Source organism: Euleptes europaea, chromosome 1 (assembly GCF_029931775.1).
Source record: "Euleptes europaea isolate rEulEur1 chromosome 1, rEulEur1.hap1, whole genome shotgun sequence".
Classification (NCBI taxonomy): Eukaryota; Metazoa; Chordata; class Lepidosauria; order Squamata; family Sphaerodactylidae; genus Euleptes; species Euleptes europaea.
In genome coordinates this window covers 52,195,384-52,220,617 of record NC_079312.1, presented here as the reverse complement: position 1 = coordinate 52,220,617, position 25,234 = coordinate 52,195,384, and the positions used below count along the sequence as shown (strand labels likewise).

Sequence of the window (25,234 nt, the reverse complement as noted above, 5' to 3'; positions counted from 1 at the left end):
ATGGGATTTGTTTTTTCTGTTTTCTTGCCATTTACCCAGCTTGGAGAAGTCCTTTTGGAGCTCTTCACAGTTTGTTTGGGATTTCAGATTGGTGGGGCTTTTGCTGGAGGCCTTGGAGAGCTATTGGTAAATTAAAATAGACAGTGTTTAGCTAGGTAGACAAATGGCCTAACTTGACATATGACATTGAATGGAGCTGTGAAGCAAGAAACACTAATATAAGGGAGAATATTTGTTTAAACAAGTAAAGCATGATATCAGATTGTGTGTATGTGAGTTTATGATTATCATTCATACCACAGGCGCAATTGAACAAATAACTTTCATAGGGTAATGGTATTAGCAACAAAAAGTATGAAAAAAGGAAGACCCAACATGAGATGGATTGACTCAATAAAGGAAGCCACGGCCTTCAGTCTGCAAGACCTGAGCAAGGCTGTTAATGATAGGACACTTTGGAGGACTTTAACTCATTAGGGTCGCCATAAGCACCTTGATGGCACATATCGTGCACACAACATTTGGTAGGCAGAAAATTGCATTTTCTCAACAAAAAGATATTGTAGTAGGGTATTGGCAAAATGTAGTATCCATATAACAAAAGCACAGTCCTGAGGAAAATGGCCTGAAACCTTCAAATCAAATTTGCGTATATATTAAACAACTTGCATTCAAAAGATTAAGCATCTGGAAAGGGCCCAAGATGTGTTCCCTGCCCCACTTCTAGATTGTACAATAAACAATTATGTTGCCATTGACATTCCTGCACTCTGAGTAGTCCTAATTGTGTATGGAATGTAAAAGGGTTCTGCAAACTAAGGGGCATTTGTTGTACTTAGGGATGCCAGCCTCCATGTGGGACCTGGGGACCCCCCAGAACTACAGCTCATCTTCAGATTACAGAGATAAGTTCCCCTGGAGAAAATGGATGCTTTTGGGGGTAGACTATGGCATTGTACCTCACTGAGGACCCTGTCCTCCCCAGACTCCATCCCTAAATCTCCAGAAGTTTCCCAACCCGGAACTGGCAACCCTGCCCCCATCTGCCCCCCCCTGGCCATGGGGGACCTGGTAACCCTAGTAGTATGTTACACAGTAACAGAAGCAAAGTGTCAATTCAATTAATTAAGGCCATATGGGCTTGGAAGTCCCCACCTTACCAAACCCTGGTTCTGTAAACCTCCAACCACGTACTACACCCATTTTGATTCACGAGGGCTTTCCCTATTCAATCACTGTTCATGGTTTGTTTTTAAAAGGTATATACCACCTCAACTAGCTGCAAAGTGGCTATATACACAATGTGTTTAAGTATAGCAATATAACTAAAATCAAGGCAATAGCCCACAAAGACAGAACAACAAATAGCAGCTTGCGCTATACAGTGGAGCTACCCAGCCAATTACAAACCATCTTACAAGCTCAGCCGAAGGCCTACTGGAAGAGGTGTCTTTATCAAGGTTCTGCTGTATTTCTGGAGAAAGTGCCCTTTGAGGTTCTTCAGGAAGACTATTCCACAGTGCCCAGTTGCCTTGAGCTGCCAGGGTTGGCATGAATAAATGGTCATAATCACTGAACAGCCGCCGACGGCAACGAGAACAGGTGCACCTCCTGAAAGATGTTGTGTTGAGCTCACTCAGGTGGTAGGCAGATTTATGCAGGTAAGCTTTCCTCCATTTATATAGCATACAGATGTAACTGGGTCACTTGTTCTAAGTAGTTTTAATATTTAATATTAATTTAATTGCACAATGCCAACTGTGTCTCCCTGCCCTCCCCATCTCCTATGAATGACTGATCAAATGTCTAGATTGCCTGCATTCTTGTTTCTGAGATTTTATGTGGAAGCCAGAAGGGTCCAGACTGCATATAATTGCAGTTTCGTTCTCCATGGTATTCTGCGTAACTCACATGTTAGTAACCGTCTGGGTCATTCATGCAACTTCCATTGGGCAGAAGTGAATCTATTTTGTGTAAAGGAGCTCTGAAGAAATTGTTCATGCTCCATCCTGTCTTCAATGGCACAGCAATATTCAAAGGAACTCTTAGAAAAGGGATGAAATTTTTCCTTTTTTGGGGGGGGGGGAGACATTTAACAGTGATAAAAGCTGTGATCTGTGAACAAGAAAAACCATTGGAACTACTCTGCCTACCACCTGAGTGAGCTCTCTGTGGTTCCAGAGACTAGGACATGGAGTAATGGATTTAAACTAATAGAAAAGCGATTCCACCTAAACATTAGGAAGAACTTTCTGACGGTGAGGGCTGTTCGATGGTGGAATGTGCTGCCTCGGAGGGTGGTGGAGTCCCCGTCTTTGGAGGTCTTTAAGCAGAGGCTAGATGGCCATCTGTTGGGAGTGCTTTGATTGTGGGATCCTGCATGGCGGGGGGAGGGTTGGGGTCACTGGGCGTGTGTGGGGTAGTTGTTAATTTCCTGCATTGTGCAGGGGGTTGGACTAGATGACCCTGGTGGTCCCTTCCAACTGTATGATTCTACTCTCATGTAACTGATTTGTGGCTCAAGCAGAGCATAAAGAACATTCATGACAAGGGATAGTACAAGTTGAAATGTCATTCTTTGAAGCCAAAAACCACACAACAGGAATTTCTTTTTTAAAAAAATAACAGATAAAACTGAATAGCAAATTAATAAATAAAACTGTACAGAGTACCCACGAGAAAGTCTCCACCTGACACAGCTCTATCTCACCACCAGGTGTCGCTGTGCTAGCAAACACCCGTTCCAGCTACTTTGCCCACGGTTGCTATTTTGGCGCATAACGACTGACGTCATAGGGTCCTACATGCAGTTACCAGAGTACGAGAGTTACTATAAACTGCAGACAGAATTACCTGAACGAGCTATTTTTCTGTGACGCGTTCAATGTTTCGTTTTATTGAGACGTTAAGTCGGCTCGGCCCACTGGATCAGCTGTCTTTCCGGCGGTGCCCCTGGGAAAGAAGCGACCTGCCAGGACCTGGCGGTGACGTCCCATCAGCCTCTGCGGCTTCCTGCTTCGCTCTTTCTCGCGGCGCTGCTCCCGAGCTGTGCGGGTGGTGACATTAGCGGACTGGTAAGGTCGTGATCCTCCGCCATCCTGGCCGGCGGGTCCCCCGGGGTGGCCCTGCTGCCTCTGGAGGGGTGCTGGGAGGCCTTCTGCGTCGGGGCCGGCCGCTATTTGTAGGGGAGCTGGCGGCGGCAGGGCGCTGCCGAGGCTCATCGGCGCTCAGGGGTTTTTCCTTCGTCGGCTGTGCCGCCCGGGGAGGGGAGCGCGCGAGTAGGCAGGTGCGCATGCGCCTGCTAGCCTTTCGTAGCTCCAAAGCAGGCTTTTGGGGAGGGGAGAGGTTGTACACGTGTAGTCTAAATGTGTGAGTGCAGGCAAGAGAGAAGAGGCAGGACCTGAAGGAGGCCTGTCTGTAGATCTAATCCCTTACTGATACGTTGTGTTCATTTTTATATTAGGTATTGAGTTAATAATGTTGGATACGACAAGAACAGGTTAATTAAAATAATATTGGGATTAGTTCCGTTAGCAAAAGAGTATGCAGTTTAATTTTAGATGGAAGAGGGAGAGGGGGAAGTCATTTGATTGTTAAATTAGAAATGCTATTTGTTTTTCTCTCTATTATTATGTTGTTTTTATGGATATATTAAATGAAGAAAAATTTAAAAATTATTTAAAAAAAAGGAGGCCTGTCTGTCCTTCGTGAGGGTGGGGGATAAAATACAATGACGTTTAAAATATTTTTGTAGAACGCCTCCGTAAATATTTAACTTAAAATATGGAAGCTTGCATTGCTGGAATACGTATGAGAAAAACGATTAAAGTAGCAAGCGGGTTACTGGCTGATCCTTGCCAAAAGGAATCGGTCTGATAACCTCCATCGAACTGCCATTTTGCATGAGTTTCAGGGAGGGGCTGTGGCTCAGTGGTAGAGCCTCTGCTTGGCATGCAGAAGGCCTCAAGTTCAATCCCCGCATCTCCAGTTAAAGGGACTAGGCGATGTGAAAGACCTCTGCCTGAGACCCTGGAGAGCTGCTGCCGGTCTGAGTAGACAGTATTTTATGCCAATAAAGGGATTGATTGATTGAGTAGACAATACTGACTTTGATGGGCCAAGGGTCTGGTTCAGTACAAGGCAGCTCTGACCTTTTTCCTGAACAGGTTGCTGTTTAGCTTGAGATTGCAGTAACTAAAATGCAGTTGGTTTTAGGGACGGTGTTCTTGGTAGAATGGACTTTCAGAATGGACTCCTATTTGCTTGTGCTTTAATAGACATTGAAATCCTATGTGGCTCTCATGTCCAGCCTTGTGTGTCCAGGATGTTCTCACCCTGCATTAATTAGCACTCCGGTTGTTGATATGGAATAAATCGAGAGCCAACATGATACAGTGGCTAGAATGTTGGAGTTGGATCTGGGAGATCCAGGTTTGAATCCCCACTCTACTGTGGAATCCCATTGGGTGATTTTGGGCCAGTCGCTCTCTTTCAACCCTGCCTACCTCACAGGGTTCTTGAGAGGGTAAACTGGAGGAGAGGACAATAATAGAAGGTGTCTGTGTCCCCATTGGGGGGGAGGGAAACGGGGTATAAATAAATTGGCGAAGTAAAATTGCCAGAAATTTTGAACCCATAGGAATAGTTTTCCCCCCAGGTTTTTTTTTGGGGGGTGGGGGATTAAAATATATGTAATAAGTTTAGGTTTGATGGGAAGGTAACTATTTTGCTGCTTAAGCAACATAAACAATAATTTATGACTTGGTAATATCAAGTACTATTAATTGGTATGGAATTTAAAAGTGCAAATTTCTTAGTATTCTACAAGAAAAATGGCAAATATACCCAATACTAAAAAGAAAATTGTAAACTGGTGTATTCTATGTTGTTTTAGCACATTTTACTCACTTTTTTTAGTACTTCCAATTTTTCTAATGGAAAAACAATGCTATACATTGTGAGTTTCAGTTTGCTTAAAAACCATTTCATTTGTTCTGAAAGAAAAATCATAGGGTTTTTTTTCAGCTCTCCCCCAATTTCTCAGTGTTTTGGTAAAATTGAAAAAAATATGGTCAGACTTTCATGTTATACATTTTAAGTGAAGAAAGCCCTGCTTTAAAAAGGATTCGATTTATTTCAAAGAAAAAATATTTCATAGGAATTCTTTTCAGTGCGACCCCCAGATTTCCTGGTTTTTCTGTTTTCTGGGCCTTCGCATTTTTAAACTGAAGGGATGTGTACTTTCCTGAGGCGCTCCTCTGACATGTGGAAAATAAAGAGAGATAGTGGTTGTGTCTTCTGCTGGGTTTTGTAGAATGCATATAATTACTTTTGTTTGAATTATGGCTACCTATAAAGAATGCTCCAAGTTAACCTTTCTAGATTATAAGGCAGGATTTGTGCTTGCATAAGAAGTCTTTTGTAGATAAAACAGTGTTGCGCTTAACTGTAACTATTGTTCATCAAGTGGTCTTCTGTGCAGGCACACATGGGAACTGCACTTGCGCAGGCTAGCCACCATGTGGGACTGCCATGGAGATGAACTTGTTCTTGTTCAGCAAACATTTGCATTGTTGGAGTGTTTGGTAGTTTTTAAAATGCTTAGAAGCCACCTAAGCTTTCTTGCAGAATTGCATGTGCAGTGTGCTTAAGCACTGATAGGATTGGGCTCTGCAAGTGCCAGTGCGCCTATTGGAACTGCAAATAGGTACCTGTGTCGCATACAACTAGTGCCCTGGCCATATAGCGTCATGCTCTGATCAAAATTCAGTAACTTTGAAATGGTTGTTGAAAATAAACTTGATATGTGTGTTGTTAGGAGGAGTGTTAGCAGAGACTTCATGTGGTCTGTGATTCTACTGAGGTGAAGAAAAACGCGAATGCAAGATGCTCATTTAGGTTGCATCTACTACACTGCGTGATAGTGTGGAGGTCAGACCTGACAAGCCAGAGAGCAAGTTGGTAATTAGATGATTTGCAGTAGAGGTTTCGTTCAATTTTGCTCAAGGCGTAGGACGACATTGGCAGACTTTAAAGGCTCTCTGAACTAAAGCACATGTAGGGGAAAGGTAGCTGAGGGTATGACCTCCCAGGATCGCATCTGGAGAGCTTCCCATACTCTTCCAGCTTTGGACACGGGAGGAAGAGAAGCTGCAGTGAGATACCCATTCCTTTCCTGGTTTGGTATTAGGCCAGTGAATGGAAGATAACTCTGCGACAGGCTTAGTAGGTTCATTTACTGCCTCTTGGATATAGTAACTCACCTGTGTTCATTTTTCTTTAGACACCATGCCGGCCCTCAGGCCCCTCATCAAACCTAAGATCGTCAAGAAGAGGACCAAGAAGTTCATCCGTCATCAATCTGATCGCTATGTCAAAATCAAGGTGGGTGCGCTAGAAGATGCATAAAAGGGGGTATGTGTGGATTCCCTCAAAAAAACTTGTTTCAGAGTATTTTGGTGGTTAGTTTGTGGGCATGTTTGCAGTATTGGTTTAACAGAATAGTAGATTTCTGCTGCAGATGCTGTGGAGTTTGTGTGGTGTCTCAGTTTTTAAACTATATTCTTTGCATTTTTTGTAGCGTAACTGGCGGAAACCAAGAGGTATTGACAACAGAGTTCGCAGAAGATTCAAGGGCCAAATCTTGATGCCCAACATTGGGTACGGTAGCAATAAAAAGACAAAGCACATGCTGCCTTCGGGGTTCAGAAAGTTCCTCGTCCACAATGTCAAAGAGTTGGAGGTGCTGATGATGAGTAACAAGTAAGTTGGGGAAACTGTCTGCAGTGGTTACTTTTTAGAATTGTGTTTTTATTTTTACATGTAGTGGTGCTCTTGCTGTGAATTTGGGTAAAGGAGTATTAGGTAGGGTTGGATAGAAATGGAGGCATTCACTCTTTAAGTCTTCAAAATCAGAGTATAAATTTGTCTATGTATCTCCAGTGGTATTTCTGAAGTAATTTTAGGCTGGCTAGATGTTGGGATAAGACCCGGCAGAAATTCCGGCTCAAGTTGACATGAGACACACACCCCCTACTGGGTTTGGCCAAAAATCTTGTCTAGTCCAGCAGCAGACGCCCTCTGGTTGGCCACTGTGTTGGAAAGAGAATGCTGGACTGGATGTTCTCTTGAACTGTCAAACAGGGCAAGAAGGCAATATCCCTTCTAAAGCTTATAAAGCTTATCCTCTCCCACAGGGTGGTTGGGCTGAAGAGTCACTGTGAGCTCCTTGGAGGAAGGGCAAGATAAAATACAGCAGACCTCAACAAAAATTGTGAGGTGGATCTTGTACGCTGCAAGCCAGAGCTGAGTTTGTGGAACAGCTTCCCACCTTCCCTTTCCTGCTCCAGCCCTGTACTCCCTAAACCTTCTGGGGTTTGGTGAACACTCAGAAACAGCATAGAGTGCAGCAGTGGGATAGGAATCAGCAGAGGCATTGCTTGTGCAAGTAGAACAGCCACTGTGCATTCTGAAACTGGGAATAATACAAAGATGTAGTTACGTTAATTTGGCTTGCCAGCAGCATGAAGAGTTCTTGGGGTGCACTGCTTCCAAATGTACAAGCAGGTCTTTGGAGAGGTGGTACCACACCTGTATTTGTATGTATTTTATAAGGTCTGCAGGCATCCTCTTCAGAGACCTTATGTGGAGCAGGGCGAGTGGGGGTGTCTGATTCTCCTGAATGGAAAGATCAGCTCTTCCGCTTTGTACAGCCAAAATGACTGCTTAACAATGTAGAACATTCTTGCTTGCATGAAGCACACTTAATATTCTGCCATCGTTGTTTTCTCTCCTCCACCAGGTCCTATTGTGCAGAGATCGCTCACAATGTTTCCTCCAAGAATCGGAAAGTAATTGTGGAGAGGGCAGCCCAGCTTGCCATCAAGGTTACCAATCCAAATGCAAGACTGCGCAGCGAAGAGAATGAATAGTTGTTCTTATGCAATGATATTTAATAAAAATATCAAAAGTACTGAAAATTTGATGTTTCGTTTGAGTTTAATTGCACTGAGATGGTATGATTCTTAAAGGGTGAAATCCGGTAACTGCTAATGGGTATGAGCTTTCGAGAGTCAAAGCTCCAAAGAGAAAATTGAAAATGTTATTAGTCTCTAAGGCAGGGGTGGGGAACATCAGGCCCGGGGGCCGTTTAAGGCTCGCGAAATCATTTGGTCTGGCCCTCATGGGTCCTGGCAGATCTCTAGCTCAGAAGGATCTAAGTCTGGCGATCCGCCCCCTCCTGTGGCCATGAATAGCCTCTATTCAAGGTGGATGTGAGTTTGTTTTGCCTAGAAAAGGAACCTTCTTTCCCCCTTGCAGAAGAGTCATTAGCTATGAAGCTGCTAGGACCGCCCAAGAAACTGTGCTAACCCTTTCCCACCTGGGCTGTGGAGAAACGTATTTCCTCTGTACTACAAGAGGGCTGGGGGCGGAAGTGGCGACAATGGAGGGGTTAAAGGGGGCAGGGCCAGAATGTGCGGCCCTGGAAGGATGTTATAAATATCCAAATGGCTCTTGGCAGAAAAAAGGTTCCCCACCCCTGCTCTAAGGTACTACTGGACTCAAATCTTGCTAATCTTGCGTGAAGAGCCGTCAAGTCGCTTTCGACTCATGGCAACACTGAATCAATGTACTCCAGAACATCCTATTGGTAACAGCCTTGCTCAGGTCCTGCAAACTGAGAGCCGTCAATCTCATCTTTTATAGAGTCAATCTCATCTTTTTACATACATCTAAATGTACCAAGCCCTGACCTGGATGGCCCTGGTAGGTATTTGGATGGGAAACCACCAAGGAAGTCCAAGGTTAATAGGCAGAGGCAGGCAATGGCAAACCCTTTCTAAACTTCTCTTGCCTTGAAAACCCCATGGGGTTGCCAGAAGTCAGCTGTGACTTGGGGGCACTTTCCACCACCAGCAAATGTGTGTGCATTATACAGGTACTGTTGACTGGGACATGGTTACAGAATGGTAGTGCCCTTCAAACTCAGTACAGTTCTGTACAGGTTGCAGTTACTTGATAACTTCCATGGTTCAAATCACAGCTGTTGTGCTTTTGTCTGAACAGGATCTTGATCTGCATCTGATAAAGCATGAGAAGATTAGGAGAACTATATTGGTTTTGAAGGAGAAGGAATATTAAATTCTGGATCACTATTGTTACACTTTCCTGACCTAGATAGCCCAGACTAGCCTGTTCTTGTCATATCTCAGAAGCTAAGCAGGATCAACCCTGGCAAGTATTTGGATGGGAGACCTCCAAGGAATACCAGGGGTGTGACGTGGTGGAAGGCAATGGCAAACCACCTCTGAACCTCTCTTGCCTTGAAAACCCCACCAGGGGTTGCGATAAGTCTGATGTGACTTGACAGCAAAAAACAACAAATTTTTACAATAAGGAATACTGTAGAGCTGGGATTTAAGGGAATTAATTTCTAAATGCAGTCAAGCCGATTTAAGGTGAGTCCTTGAAGTCTGGCAGTAAGGAATGCAAACCAATGAAACTTGCTCTATTTCTCCAGAAACGTAAATTCTATTGGTAGCAAAGCCATACAGCTGAGTCAAAGCTAGTCAAAATAATGTTAAAGATAAATACATGATATTTATTTTTACCAGATGTATTTCATATAGAATGGAAAGTGACACCCTGTTTTATAAATAGAGCACTTAAGTGATTCACAGAATAACTCATAAGGAATAAATTCTAAAATTTAGCAACCCATGGTCACAAGAGGTCAACATTCTCTATTTGCCAAACAGCCATAGCTTGTTCTTACAAACTGAGCTGAAAGTGCCCATGGATCTTCTCCCCCTCCCCTGAGAACTCTGGCTCAGAGGCGCCGTGGGTAAAACGCTACAGGTTCTTGTGAAGAGGGGGACCTAAAGCGAGGAGGAATAATGTCACATTTGTTTCATATCGGCCCGGTTGCATTTTGTCTGTGGATTTCTCATAACGCCGAGCTTCAACTTTCTGGGACGGGAGAAAAGATGCACAAGTTCTTAGAATCCAACCCGACAACATTTGTTTAATGGTACAAGAGCATTTGCATTTATGCAACTAGGTTCCGTTATTACAGATGAACGGCTCTTGGAGGAACATGCTAACTTTTGTGGTGTGGAAATCATCAGTGCTTTGGTATCAGCTTCTCAAGTAAACTGTTGCCAGAGGGCACCTACCGGAGGAAACCGCTGGGTTCAAAGGAGTGTGGCAAACTAGACCTCCATTAATTAAGCATAAGGCATTCTATATTGAATGACAGTGAGACACTTTCACAGTTTCAGATGCTGGATTTTTTTTTTAAAAAAAGGGGGTGTGTAACTTTCATCCATTCTATCGGTATGAAAGTGACTCAAGTCAGTTTAAATGTTTAGTACAAATGAAAGCTGCTATTTAACCAATATGACTATGGAAGCTGAATTGCCATTTGGCTATAGTATTGGGTATAGCAGGGTCTTATTCAATATAAATTGATAGCCAACAGGATTATTACATTACTATTAGGCTCTAGCTAAATCAGCTGGAGTCACTCGTACATTTTTTTTTGGCAGAAACGCATTGTGTGTTTGAATTATGGGAGTAACAAACTACTGTTGTCCTAATGAAATCAACAGGATTAGCTATCATGCCTGAATCCATGCCCATCTTAACAGAAATAGTGGCTATTTAAAAAAAAGCACTGACAGCATCAGCCTTAGAAGATCTTCCGTCCTCGGCAAAGTGAACTGTGTGGCAGGAGAACAGGGAAGAGGATCTTAACTCATGTCCATTAATTCTGTGGTAGACAGTGAAGTCGAATCCTTCTGAATGCTTTCAAAGAGTGAAGACATTTCAGGGTTGGCTCTGATTTGGGAAGAAAATTCAGCCATCACAGGACTCTTGTCTACATCTGGGATGGTCAGCAAAGCAGCGACTGCTCTCATTGCTGAACGTTTTAGTTCATCTTGTTTCTCAAATTCTTGCTTCACAGAACCAGCTTTTACCTAAAGAAAGGGATACAAAATTAGGGAAGATAAGAAGAAGAGTTGGTTTTTATATGCCAACGTTCTCTACCACTTAAGGAAGAATCAAACCGGAAGAATCAAACCGGCTTACAATCACCTTCCTTTCCCCTCCCCACAACAGACACCCTGTGAGGTAGGTGGGGCTGAGAGCTGTGACTAGCCCAAGGTTACCCAGCTAGCTTCATGTGTAGGAGTGGGGAAACACATCCAGTTCACCAGATTAGCCTCTGCCACTCGTGGAGGAGTGGGGAATCAAACCTGGTTCTCCAGATCAGAGTCCACTGCTCCAAACCACCACTACAACTTCAGGTCGAAGGGACCAGTTGCCCATTGTAGTGGTGCCCTGGATCACATTATCATGCGTCCAAGAATGAAGAGATACTAAGGACACAGAGAATATTAAATAAATTTCTGGGATGTACTAATGTACAATACAGCTCAGTTAAAAGTTCCTACAGTCCCACTGGGTAGATAAGAACAAGTAAGGAGAGAGGCAATGGCTCAGTATGCACAGGGGTCCGTGTTCAATGCACAGCATCTCCAGTAAAGACCAGGCAGCAGTTGATGTGAAAGACCTCTGCCTGAGACCCTGGAAAGCCACTGCTAGTCTGAGTCCACAATTCTGACTCTGATGGACTCTGAAGCAGGAGAAGGCAGCATCATGTGTTCAAATGCAGAAGTAAACAGATTCCCACAGTAACTTCTGCCATATGATCTTTACCACACAGGAGTTTTGTCTCTTCAAAGGCTATGTTTTGATGGCAGGAGATTACTCTGCCAAATACCCATGAAAGGCATCCCCCAGCTACTAGTGTCCTACTGGCTTTCTTCTCTGCCATAGACTTGGGGGTAAGGGGAGAGGATGGCTGACTAACCGCCTTTCTGTAAGCAGCAGCACTAAAATAATCAGGTTTAGCTATATGCAACACTATAATTCAGCAGCCTGCGAATGTATGCGACATGACAGCCCAGAAACGGGCAAATGAAGGGAGTTGAAGCCCTGTTGTTTGATAAAGCTTTGTCGTACTATATCCTTTTGCCCTTCTTAATGAATTGCTAAAGTAGTAATGAAATAGAAAATACATGCAAGATTTCTTATGTTGCATAATAGAGTATTTGTTGTTGGTGATCTCTAGTTCATTTATGATAATATTGTTCTTAGTAGCCACAAATAGGTCTGAAGCATCAGCTAGCCACAGCTCAACCAAGAAGAAGAGTTGGTTTTTATATGCCAACTTTCTCTACCACTTAAGGAAGAATCAAACCGGCTTACAATTACCTTCCCCTCCCCACAACAGACACCGTATGAGGTAGGTGGGGCTGAGAGAGCTCTAAGAGAGCTGTGACTAACCCAAGGTCACCCAGCTGGCTTCATGTGTAGGAGTGGGGAAACAAATCCAGTTCGCCAGATTAGCCTCCGCCGCTCATGTGGAGGAGTAGGGAATCAAACCCGGTTCTCCAGATCAGAGTCCACCGCTCCGAACCACTGCTCTTGACCACTATACCACACTGGCTCTCAGACCAAGACTGATGGTAAATGCCTTCCTTGCTCTAGCGAAAAACAAAGGGTGTTGAACTCCACCTGCAATTTCCCAAGAAAATGACTATGTTGTAGGTACCCTAAAGTAGATGTTTCCGTGTGCACCAGCAAGGGTACTGGTCTACCCTAAGACTGCCTGGGACAACAAGCATGTAAGTAAGCTCTCCCAGGACTTTCTTAGTGCATTACCTTTGTAGAGCAAGTTGCTCGTAGGGGCTCAATGAGACGTTCTAACCGTTGTAGTACTGCGTTAGGACACAGCGTTGATAGACGAGCCAGCATAATGAAAGTCAGCATCTAAGAAGAATGTTGAAAGAACGAGGTTGCACAAGCAATATTCTGAAGTCCTCCCCACCCCAGAGATTTCTGGTCCTCAGGTGTCAGTAACTCAGTTTCATGAAACATGTTCAGTCTTCAGTCTCAAGCATCACGTTTCAAAAAGGGTTATTGTAGAAAAGCCTTTGGCATTGAATGTCACAGTACAGCAAATGACTGTGCCCTCGAACAGTTGGTCATAGACCCAACCAGAGGGGAGGCGATCCTGGATTTAATACTCTGTGGTGCTGCCAGTGATTTAGTGCGGGATGTGGATGTAGTTGAGCCAGTTGGCAATACTGATCACAGTGGCATCAAATTTAATTTATATGCAAATGGGAAAGTGACTGGGAAATCTCACACAATTACCTTTGACTTTAAAAGAGGGAACTTCTCTAAAATGAGAAAACTGGTAAAGGAAGTTGAAAGGAACAGTTAGGAGAGTTAAATCTCTTGAAAAGGCTTGGGGGTTACTCAAGACCACACTACTAGAGGCTCAGCTAGCTTGTATACCACAGGTCAGGAAAGGTAGTAATAAGTCCAAGAAGTCACCACCATGGCTAACGGGTAAGGTGAAGGAAGCAATTAGAGAAAAAAAGTCTTCCTTCAGAGACTGGAAGGTTTGCCCAAACGAGGCGAACAGAAGCAAACACAAACTTGCACAAAGAAAATGCAAGCAGATAATTAGAGATGCAAAAAAAGATTTTGAGGGGCATATTGCTAAACACATCAAAACAAACAATAAGAAATGCTTTAAGTATATTAGGAGTAGGAAACCAGCTAGGGAAGCAGTTGGACCATTGGATGACAATGGGAGTAAAGGGACTCTAAGGGAGGATAAAGCGATTGCTGAAAAACTAAATGAATTCTTCTCATCTGTCTTCACTGTTGAAGATACAGGGCATATTCCTTCTCCTGAACAGAGATTTTAGAGAGGGGAAAATGAGGAACTGAGGCAAATAGTGGTAACAAGGCAGGAAGTCCTAGAACATCTAGACAAACTGCAAACTAACAAGTCACAGGGACCAGACGGTATTCATCCTAGAGTTCTTCAAGAACTCAAATGGGAAATTGCTGAACTTCTAACAAAGATATGTAATATGTCCCTTCGAGATCAGCCTCTGTACCAGAGGACTGGAGAATGGCCAATGTAACACCCATTTATAAAAAAGGTTCCAGGGGGGACCCAGGAAATTACAGGCCAGTTAGCTTAACATCTGTTCTGGGTAAATTAGTGGAAAGCATTATTAAAGATAGAATTGTCAAGCATATAGAAGGGCAAGGTCTGCTGGGCAAAACCCAACACGGCTTCTGTAAAGGTAGGTCCTGTCTCACTAACCTATTAGAGTTTTTTGAAAGCGTCAATAAGCATGTGGACAGGAATGAGCCTGTGGATATTGTGTATTTGGATTTCCAAAAAGCTTTTGACAAAGTCCCCCACCAAAGACTGCTAAGCAAACTTCATAGTCACGGGATAAGAGGACAAGTCCTCTTATGGATTGAGAGCTGGCTGAAAAATAGGAAGCAGAGAGTAGGAATCAATGGTCAGTTCTCACAATGGTGGGATGTGAGCAGAGGGGTGCCTCAGGGATCTGTGATGGGACAGGAGCTTTTAAACATCAATGACCTGGAGTTGGGGTTAAACAGTGAAGTAGCCAAGTTTGCAGATGACACCAAATTATTTAGGGTGGTTAAAACAAAATCGGACTGTGAAGAGCTCCAGAAGGATCTCTGCATACTGGAAGAATGGGCATTAAAATGGCAAATGAGATTCAATGTGAGTAAGTGTAAAGTGATGCATATTGGGACAAAAAATCCCAACTTCACATATACACTGATGGGATCTGTGCTGGCAGCAACAGACCAAGAAAGGGATCTTGGGGTGGTAGTGGATAGCTCAATGAAGATGTCAACCCAGTGTGCAGCTGCTGTAAAAAAGGCAAATTCCATGCTGGCTATAATTAGACGAGGAATTGAGAATAAAACTGCTGATATCATACTGCCCTTGTACAAATCTATGGTGAGACCACACTTGGAATACTGTGTACAGTTCTGGTCATCACACCTAAAAAAAAAAAGGATATTACAGAGCTTGAGAAGGTGCAGAAAAGAGCAACAAAAATGATTAGGGGACTAGAGCAGCTATCCTATGGGGAGCGGTTAAGACGCTTCGGGCTGTTTAGCTTGGAAAGAAGGCGGCTGAGGGGAGACATGATAGAGGTCTATAAAATTATGCATGGTTTGGAGAGAGTGGACAGGGAGAGATTTTTCTCCCTCTCCCATAATACTAGAACACGGGGTCATCTGCTAAAGCTGGAGGGTGAGAGATTAAAAACAGATAAAAGGAAGTATTTTTTCACACAACGCATAGTTAAATTGTGGAACTCCCTGCCCCAGGATGTGGTGATGGCTGCCAGCTTGGAGGGCTTTAAGAGGGGAGTGGACATATTCATGGAGGAGAGGGGTATTCATGGCTGTTAGAATGGATACTAGTCATGCTGCATACCTATTCTCTCTAGTATCAGAGGAGCATGCCTATTATTTTGGGTGCGGTGGAACACAGGCAGGATAGTGCTGCTGCACTCGTCTTGTTAGTGGCTTCCTAGAGGCACCTGGTTGGCCACTGTGTGAACAGACTGCTGGACTTGATGGGCCTTGGTCTGATCCAGCAGGGCCTTTCTTATGTTCTTATGTAAACGAACTCCCCTCCTCCTAGGGTTGCCAGATCCGGGTTGGAAAACACCTGGAGATTTGGGGGGCAGAGCCTGAGGAGGGCGGGGTTTGGAGAGGGGAGGGACAAAGCTGGTAAGAGGTATCATGTACTACAGCGGAGATTTGCCCCACTACTACAAGTCCAGAGCTAATATCAACCGCATCGATCTTGCTCCTGAACAAGCTGACTTCATAAGCCCAGTTGGCCTGATGATAAGCCAACAAGACCTATCCGGACCAAGCAGTTTATTGGCGCCTGTCCAATCATCATTACTGACTTCAACCATCATTTCAGGATGTCGACTGACAACCTGAGCCCCCAATAAGAAACAGGATGTCATATTCAGACTTAACTCCATTACGTCCAAGTATTAACACCCCTAGAGATAACGGTTTCAGCAGTGAGCATTAGGGAGGATCCCACATTCAAATAACCATCATCCAGTGCAGGCATCCATTTTTGTCTGGGGCATGGGAAGGAGGCGTATAATCGTAAACTATCACTGCATGGGGCTGAGGGCAATCACTCAAACCACCCCAAAAGGCCTTTGCCAAGTAATGAAATTAGAGACAGTACTGTTTATAGGAAGAGAGACACTTACCCTGATATCATAATGGTCTTTCAGCCCATCTTCCACATGATTCAAGTACTCATAAATATCCAGTCGGTCAAGGCAGCTTTCCAGAAGAGTGTACATGCACTCAAAGGCAGCTTTCCTCACGTCGAGGCCATCGTCCACTGTGTGCTTGAATGGCCCCATTTCTACCTAAAAAGGGAAACAAGAATATCGTTGGCTGTTCAAAGAAGGTTAACAGCCTAGCAATGCATATTGGGAGCCGGCATGGTGTATTGGTTAAGAGCGGTGGTTTGGAGCGGTGGACTCTGATCTGGAGAACCAGGTTTGATTCCACACTCCTCCACATGAGCGGCGGAGGCTAATCTGGTGAACTGGATTTGTTTCCCCACTCCTCCACACGAAGCCAGCTGGGTGACCTTGAGCCAATCACACTCTCTTAGCCCAACCTACCTCACAGGGTGTCTGTTGTGGGGAGTGGAAGGAAAGGTGATTGTAAGCTGATCTGATTCTTCCTTAAGTGGTAGAGAAAGTTGGCATATAAAAACCAACTCTTCTACTTTCTGAGGATGCTTAATCTGGCCAGCGTGGACAACATGCAGGATATAGAACTCTATGTCTCTGGGCACATTCAAGGTCCTTGTACTAAACATAGACTGTACCACTTAAGATGCCTCTAGGATGATTACTACTACAGTCTTAACTCTTACATTCTTTTTCAAAAGTCCCTGGAAAGTTCTATGACATCCATGTACTGTAGTTAAATTAACCAAACCAGCTGTCAGGTTCTAGCTAGCAAAGTTTGCCTGTGCTGTCAAAACTTAGCCACTGACCCCGTGATAACACAAATGTTGGCCCTCCCCTGCTTTACAACCCTTTATGTCTTTGTGTGAATGGCTGCACTTGGGATGAATGCATTAGGACTACAAAGTATTGTACAATATGAGGGTGAGCTAACAGTTTTAGCTTGAATGCACATGTTGCGTTACTCCGTTTTATTTCAAGAGGGTGAAGATGTTAGAGGATCCATGACTGTTTGGTAACAGAAGTCAAACACTTCCCACTTTTTTTAAAAAAGTGAAATGAGTCCACCTTATCATCACCCCTGTTTTAAATTGTACACACACAATGCTCATGGATGGTCTCCATTTCTTTGGGTCTAACCCGGATCAATCGACAGAACGGACAGGGAGCAAACCAGTATGGTCAGAATATATAATCTCATACAAAACTGACAACACCATTCATCTGCATCACCTTTTTGCCCCGGAGGAGGAAAATCTGAAATTGAGCTAGGTGCCTACCTCCCGTATGAGTTCTCTTCTAATCTTGGTTTCGTTGTATAAGTGGGGAAGGACCGTGCTGAGCTGGTCTCGGATGAGAGAAGGTTTGTTGTGGGCAGCAGAATTAAACATGGCTAAAGCAACACGTCGGACGTTCAGATCGGGATCCTGAAGTGTTTTTAGGAAGTCACCTGCATGGCAGTAGCATAAAAGCAAGGATTCTTTTAAAGGCAATGCACCATGTATTTATTTTTATTTTATTAAGACATTTATATCCTGCCTTTCCTCTCGGCTCAGAGTGGTTTACAATAGTAATTAAAGCATCTCCAGCTGAAACCAAAGATAAAATAACAAGCCCCAAATCCCTTCCCCCTCCCCCCTTAAAAGAGGCCTGCTGTTCAAACCCCTCAAAAGTTCTAGCAAACAGACAGCAAGGGGGGGGGGGGCTCATCTCTTCAGGGAGCACATTCCACAGAGCTGGAGCCATGATGGAAAAGGCCTAGACTCTGGTCAATGCCAGACGGGCCACCTAAGTGGTGGGATAGCGAGCAGATGGCTGCCTGATGAACGTAGTTGGAGAACTGGGACACATGGAAGGAGACGGTCCTTCACATATGTGGGTTCTAGGCCATGAAGGGCTTTCAAGGTCATAATGAACACCATGAATGGAACTCGGAAACAGACTGACAAGCAGTGTAGCTGTGTAATGCCTGAAATCATTATATGCTATGGGAAATGTATTCTTTGATTTGAAATATATTCTTTGTACTCAATAAAGTATATCTGCACTCATGGACAGGCCACACTCAGCATATTAGAGGTGGCTTGTATAGTTACACCAAGCACTTGCATATGTTACAGGCCTCAAGTATAAGAGGCCCACTGTTGCTCCTTAGTTAGAAGCTAATTAAAGAATCTATAGATGGCTTTAGTATGCTTGCATAAGCTGGTTTTCCAGAGATAAGAACCAGCTAGGAACCCTCTTAGATAGCCTTGGCAGCTGCCAGGGTCCAAGATAAGAAGAACTGCAGTAATTTAGGATCAAATAGAGAAACACCTGGGAATATGGGTCTTCACTGCTCATTAGTGAGAATGAGATCACCATGTCTATGTAACGCCTCTGAATTTCTAATAGGGTATTCAAATCCTTAAATATCTATTATTGGTTCTATGTACTGACGCCATGTATTTCGTCCTTTGTACCTTCCATTACCAAAGATTATATCCGTGCTTGCACTCCTTTGATGTGTGTGTGAATTGTCCTGCGCATTTGGGCAATTTTCACCCGGTGTGTATATTGGGCCTAATAAACAAACTGCTTTGAACTATCAACCTCCTACTGTGTTATTGTCATTGGGAATAGATACAGTAATACAGGCATATCATCTGGCGCCCCAACGTGTCTTCTCAGGGCACGGCCTCCTGGCTGGATCCCCCCGGAACTTTTTGAGAAGCCAAAAAGTTGGGAAAGTGAGGTTTGCTTTAAAACCCACTGGCCTTCCCGAGGCCAGTGCGGTTGAAACCGCCTCCCCCGGGAGACGCCCCGTTTCAGCGTGCACCCAGCTCCTTCAGCAGGGAGAGACAGTGGCTGCACTCCCCGGGCGGGTGGCAGATTCCGCTGCAAGCCCTCGAATGCTGCCCTAGGACGTTGAACTGCGCTTGCGACCAGAGAAGAGCGCCTTTGCATTACTCTGGGTGTGAGTATTTGATTTCAATTAGACAAGGTGTGAATGTTGTATGGGGAGGCGGCATGAGTGGGGGAAGGAGTGCTTGCTGTCTGAGAATCTCTTTTGACTGGGATGAGAAGCCCCCACTTCTCATTCCTTTTTCCCTTCTGTCTCGTGTGAGTGTCGCTGCCTCTGCCCCTGTTAGGAACCCTGAAGAAAAGATAAGAAGTAAGGAAAAGGAAGCTTTAACGAACATAGGGAAGGCGCGTTCTGCCCCTTCAGAGACTAGGGGCCGGTAATTCGTGCACGCCGACGGGTGCAGAAAATCCCTTAGTTAAAGCATGGATCGAAGCCAGAGTATGCTCTCTGATCCATTGAAATGTGTATGTAAGAATTGGAATAGTCTCAAAGTTAGTAAAGGGGCTTTCTAAGAAGCTCCTAGATTTTTTTGTTTCATTTTTGTTTTTTTTATACTGCCAGGTAGCCTGGCTCTGCTAAAAAAAACTCCCCGAGGGAAAAACCTGCCTCCTCACAGATCTCTCGATCCTAATCTCCTTGCTAATTACACCTCTTCCTCTCTTTAGAAAGCTGTGTTTTCCTACATTGAGCTAGGTGAAAATTAGTGTTCTGTGATCAATTTCTCTCCTGAAAAGTGCTCCATGACTCAAAATGTTTGGGAAATTCTGGTCTAGAACATCAGCCTTCTCACTATATTCATTCATTCATATATCTCGTCCTCTTCTGCAAAGCCAGGCTCAGGGTGGCTCACAACAAAGTTGCATAATAAACACAATAAAAATTACAATAAAATCACACTAAAACAGTTCCTATAGTAAATAAAATCTAACACATAATCATCAATAAATGGCACCAGCAATAAATATATATGGCTTAAGGCTCCCAAAAAATGCTTATTGAAATGCAGATGGAACAAACCAGAAGGCCTGAAGAAATCTTGTCTACTCTGGCTGAACAAAAATCCAGCCTAGAAGCAAAAACTCCACCTCCCTTCCTCATGTTCTGAAAAGATTCACACAAGTCGAAGAAACAGACCCCACATAGAAACAGTTCTACAAATGCCAGCAACCAACCAGCAATTTCCTTTTGACAAATAGGCTGGATCGGTTTAGAATCCACAGCCTCAACATGACAATTGAACTAAGGAAGAAAAAGTTATTTACCTCCCTTTGAGACTTCAAGTTATTTCCCTTATTTATTACCTTGTCACACTGGTGATAAGTCTAAGCAAGCACCACCAAATTCAGAGACATTTAATCCAAGAATCTAGAGAAGACTAAGGGCCAAACTAGACATGACGGCCTTCGTGGGCCTGACTGGTTGGATGCTGCTGCTATTTTAAAGAGATTTAAAAATGCTTAAAGGACTCGATCCAGATCAGGCCATACTGCAGCATGCCAAAACAGCCACACTCTCCTCTGTGGCATCAAGCCTTTCCAGCCTTTTAGAATCTCCTTAAAATGGCAGCAGCCATTTGAATCATGGACACCATCACGTCTAGTTTGACCCTAAGTTGTACAAAAACCAGTTTATACACTGGAAAGAACAATACAAAAATAATGACTCTGCATTTATATAGTGCTTTCAGTGCTCAGATTGCAATAACTCGTAACTAGGGTTGCCAGCTCCGGGTTGGGAAATACCTGGAGATTTTTAGGTTGGAGACCTGAGGAGGGTGGGGTTTGGGGAGGGGAGGGACTTCAATGCCATAGAATCCAATTGCCCAAGCAGCCATTTTCTCCAGGTGAGCTGATCTCTATTGGCTGGAGATCAGTTGTAAATAGCAGGAGATCGCCAGCTAGTACCTGGAGGTTGGCAACCCTACTTGTAACCCTTACATCCACTCTGTAAGGTAGGGCAGAATTATCTCCCATATCGCCAGGGGGGTTGACTATGAGTGACTTGCCTAAGGCCACATACCAAATGAATGGCAGGAATGAGATCTGAACTGGGATGTGCCCAGATCACAGCTTCTTTTCTCAGCCGCTATCTCTACCCACTCCTATGAGTAGTTTCATGAATGGCTCCAAAGGTTCAAGCAGCACTCTTACTCCACATGTTCACTGCCTGTGCCGTTACAGTCAGTGTACATTGTACATGGATCAGCCGGTGCTGTCGATTGTCAGCCAAGGGGGTAGGGAAGGGGGAACCAGAGACCAGTCCAAAGACCCGCTTGCTTTTACCTGCCTAACACATCAATTTGTCTCCTCAGTGGAAGCAACTTTAATCACAACTTGACAGGACCTATCACAAGCACAGAAGCAGGCAGTCGGCATTGGCAGTGCCCTGGATCGGACCCAGACAGTGGCCTAAATTTTGAAAGCGACTGAAAGCTATTGTTCAGGAAACAAAGCCTGACACACTGCAGATGTGTGGAAGAATTCCCCCCACTATTAAAACACATTCCCACTATTAAAAAGTATTAATAGCGAGTGTCTGTTTTTCTGATTTCTGTAACAATCCAAGCTTACCTATACATCCTTTAAGAAGGGGATCGATGGGCTGTGGATGATCTGAAATGGTGAATTTGACCGCAGTTACGACAGTGCTCCGAGCATAAGGGGAACCTACAACGAAAAAGTAGGAAAGAACCATTGGCTTAAGAGGAGACGTCAATGTTGATTTGCGACAAATTCCATTTTGTTATAGTTGTTGGTCCGATTTCTAACCCTCCCCTCAAGTCACAACAGCAAAAAGAGGCAAGCCAAGGCAAGGACACATTATGTGGGAGTCACCACATGTTAAAGACAGTTCTCCAGCAAGCGGCATCTCCAGTGATGCAAAGAACTAACAGTATGTTTTACACAAAATGGCGTTATTAGTCTCCTCACGGAAGCTTCTGGTCAGCAAACTGTGCAATGTTTTAAATGGTGTGTGTGTGTGTGTAAAGTGCCGTCAAGTCACAGCCGACTTATGGCGACCCCTTTTTTGGGGGGGTTTCATGGCAAGAGACTAACAGAGGTGGGTTGCCAGTGCCTTCCTCTGCACAGCAACCCAGGTATTCCTTGGTGGTCTCCCATCCAAATACTAACCAGGGCTGACCCTGCTTAGCTTCTGAGATCTGACGAGATCAGGCTAGCCTAGGCGTTTTAAATGGTACCTTCCACTTAACATCCCAATGAAATGTATTTTTTATCCTGCTTTGGAAACACTGCAAATTTTAAATGGAAATAAGTCAAGGAGAACTTTTTATGTGGTGTGAGCATAGTGGGCTCCATGAGTAGTGATGGGGTACACACAAGTTTCCCCAATGGTGCCAACACTCCCCCCCACCCCCAGGACATCACAGGTTAGGAAAACAGCACTGTAGGAATGCATAAGCATTTGAAAGGCAAGTATTTGGATTGGAGTTCTCCAAGGAATATGGGGGTCATGACACAGAGGCAGGCAATGGCAAAACACCTCAAGAACATCTCTTGCCTTGAACACCCTACAGGATCACCATAAGTCAGCTGTGACTTGACAGCTAAAAAAAGTGTCTACAACAACAAACCCAGTGTGGCTGGCTGGAATCTAATTCTGTAACTTAAGTTGTCTAGTAATTAAAGCTAAGGAGCCCCGTGGCGCAGAGTGTTAAGCTGCAGTACTGCAGTCAAAAACTCTGCTCACGACCTGAGTTCGATCCTGACAGAAGTCGGTTTCAGGTAGCCGGCTCAAGGTTGACTCAGCCTTCCATCCTTCCGAGGTCGATCAAATGAGTACCCAGCTTGCTGGGGGTAAAGGGAAGATGACTGGGGAAGGCACTGGCAAACCACCCCATAAACAAAGTCTGCCTAGTGAATGTCGGGATGTGACGTCACCCCATGGGTCCGGAATGACCTGGTGCTTGCACAGGGGACCTTTACCTTTTAATTAAAGCTAGAAGTGCCCCATTATATTTAACACAGCTTGATTAGGAATATACTAGCAAGACTGAATAAAAGGTGCACTGTTCTACCTCGAGGGATATGCTGTTAGTTAAAAATATATCAATCTGCTTCATGGAGGAGACAGTAAGAATTTGCTGCCTTACATACAATCACGTAACCCAATTGCACTCTTTTAAAAAGTCACATTTTCTTCATACATCCTAATTCTGGAATTCCCCCCCCCCATAACTGCTTATCTCAGTTTTACTCTACTTTCACTGAGAGGAAACTTCACTTTCCGATACCTCTGTCTTGGCTTTCCCCTCCAGATCTAGAGGGAAGATGCACGAGAAAGCGTCTTACATAGACGAAATCTCTCACTATTCTATCATTATTCTAGTCCCAGCTTCTCTCTTACCTGAAGACAACTGTTTTTTCAGCCTTGGCAGCAACTGAGAAGGATTCACCACAGTCAGTTTCCCCAAGCATTCTGCCACCACGTTGCGTGTCCCTTCCTCTGTGCATTCGCAGTGTTTGAAAAGCAGGGCCCAAATGTCCTCCACGTAGGGTTTCAGACTGTCTCCTGGGGAGGAGCTGATGACTTCCTTCAAGGAGTGAAGCAGCAAGTACTGCCTCTTAGGCTGGCCGCCGATCTCTTTGAGCATGAAGGGAAGGTATTCTTTAAGATTGCCAACGCTGATGTTCCCCAATGCATAGGAAGCCGCCGATTTCACCTCTTCACTGGGAGAAGAAAACGCATCCAATATCACAGGTTTGAGCTCCTTCTGCGCACTGAGGTTCATGCTGCGCCCTATCTCTGCCAGCGAAAGGAAGGCCAACATTTTAACTGCCGCACTGGACTTGGGATTCTTCACATCTTGAATGAACTGGCTTACTACCCCTGGGACCTCTTTCGGGCACACGGACGAAAGGGCTGCCACGCATTTTGCGACAGAGTGATAGGCCTGTTTGTGTAAACTTACAGATGCCCCACCAGGGCTGGAGGAGTATATAGGACTAGTCAGCCGTTTCATTAGTTCCATATAACTCATGTTGACCGTCTTGGTGATGACCAGAGCTTGAAAGAAGTCCACAATGGCATTGAGGGCTCCCCCTTGCATCAACGGGGAGTAAACGAGCTGGAAAAGCTCCGATAAGACCGTACCACTAATCTTGGACAAGGAAGAGGGATAAACCTTAGCCAAGGTTGTGAGAAACGTGATCGCCACTTGAGAAACATGCATATCGTTCTCGCTAATTAAATCAGGAAGCTCCATCAGAACACACTCAATCATGGCTGGTTTGAGGCTATCGCTGTAGTTCTTGATCAAAATGTCCAGCACGGCCAAAGTACTCAGCTTTAAGGCACGCTGATTCTTGCGCAAGAAGGAAGCCAGAATGGGGAACCCTTCTGCTAGAATAGGCCTTAAGTCTATTTTGAGTGAAGAACTAGCAATCAAACTTAGTGCTTTGACTGTGGTCAGTCGAGTGATTTCATTCTTTAGCCTCTCAAGAAAAATCTTCAAAGTAGGCTGGAGATCACTGCTTAAATAGTCTCCAAGATTGCAAACAATCTGCCCCATGCAGGAGATAGCCCGTTCCTTCACCTCCTGATCAATATCGGCAGCTTTTAGCCTCTTCAGAGTAGGAGAAAACAGGTCTCGTACATAGGGCTTGGCATCGAACGTACAAGGCACATCCAGGGGCCGAATGACTTTCACAAGCTGTTGAGTAACGAGAAGAGCTTCTGAGGTGATTTTGTAAAAGGGATCTCCTATGCAAAGGACAACTGGTGGTAGCAGTGCCCTAACATGGGGATGGAACACCTCCCGGGGGTGATTGCAAAGAACAACATGAAGAAATGACAGTGTATCTATCTTCATGTTAGAGGAGCTGGATTTATCAGTCAAAGAGAAAACAATACCTGTTTGGGGAGGAAAAAAATAATTAGCATTGTTTTGTGTCTAGTAATACACATTGCATTGGATCCAAACTGGATAGTGCACATGACGACCCTTGTCAACATGATTTCTCCCCTTTAGCTACACTATGTTGTGACCTCAGCTTTTAATTCCTTGCCGGCCCCGTGCTCCCTTACCACATAACTCCAGTTGGAAGCCATCACCTGCCCTTACATAAGATCAGCAAGATGCAATATGAAGAAAAACAGTTGGTTTTCATACCACGCTTTTCTCTACCATAAGAAGTCTCAAAGTGGTTTACAATTGCCTCCCCCACCCCAACAATAGGCACCTTGTGAAGTAGGTGAGGCTGAG

The 25,234-nt window shown here is 44.4% G+C and overlaps 2 protein-coding genes and 1 non-coding gene across 3 annotated transcripts in view; 2 read left to right on the top strand and 1 right to left on the bottom strand.

Annotated features, from left to right (window-relative positions):
• Positions 1 to 3,038: 3,038 nt before the first annotated feature.
• Positions 3,039 to 7,979, top strand: RPL32 (ribosomal protein L32). The gene is made up of 4 exons (XM_056852749.1): positions 3,039 to 3,074; positions 6,284 to 6,384; positions 6,581 to 6,762; positions 7,802 to 7,979. The coding sequence occupies exons 2-4, from the start codon at positions 6,289 to 6,291 to the stop codon at positions 7,929 to 7,931; spliced, it is 408 nt and encodes a 135-aa protein (XP_056708727.1). The 5' UTR covers positions 3,039 to 3,074; positions 6,284 to 6,288; the 3' UTR covers positions 7,932 to 7,979.
• LOC130493649 (small nucleolar RNA SNORA7) lies at positions 6,083 to 6,222 on the top strand. The gene has a single exon (XR_008934011.1). It is a non-coding gene; the product is annotated as a small nucleolar RNA SNORA7 (small nucleolar RNA).
• Positions 7,980 to 10,704: 2,725 nt separating the features above from the next.
• The window catches only part of LOC130480211 (cullin-associated NEDD8-dissociated protein 1-like), a 39,864-nt gene continuing 25,334 nt past the window's right edge, over positions 10,705 to 25,234 (bottom strand). The window contains exons 10-15 of the mRNA XM_056852663.1: positions 23,377 to 24,882; positions 21,582 to 21,677; positions 17,447 to 17,616; positions 16,170 to 16,334; positions 12,730 to 12,837; positions 10,705 to 10,979 (exon numbers count right to left, since the gene is read on the bottom strand). Coding sequence (XP_056708641.1) covers positions 10,752 to 10,979; positions 12,730 to 12,837; positions 16,170 to 16,334; positions 17,447 to 17,616; positions 21,582 to 21,677; positions 23,377 to 24,882 — 2,273 coding nt within the window. The 3' untranslated portion in view covers positions 10,705 to 10,751. The remainder of the gene's footprint in view (positions 10,980 to 12,729; positions 12,838 to 16,169; positions 16,335 to 17,446; positions 17,617 to 21,581; positions 21,678 to 23,376; positions 24,883 to 25,234) is intronic.

Coding starts and splice junctions, on each gene's coding strand:
- RPL32 (XM_056852749.1), top strand. CDS start 6,289: ATGCCGGCCCTCAGGCCCCTCATCAAACCTAAGATCGTCAAGAAGAGG. Junction 6,385..6,580: donor ATCGCTATGTCAAAATCAAG/GTGGGTGCGCTA, acceptor CATTTTTTGTAG/CGTAACTGGCGGAAACCAAG. Junction 6,763..7,801: donor GTGCTGATGATGAGTAACAA/GTAAGTTGGGGA, acceptor CTCCTCCACCAG/GTCCTATTGTGCAGAGATCG.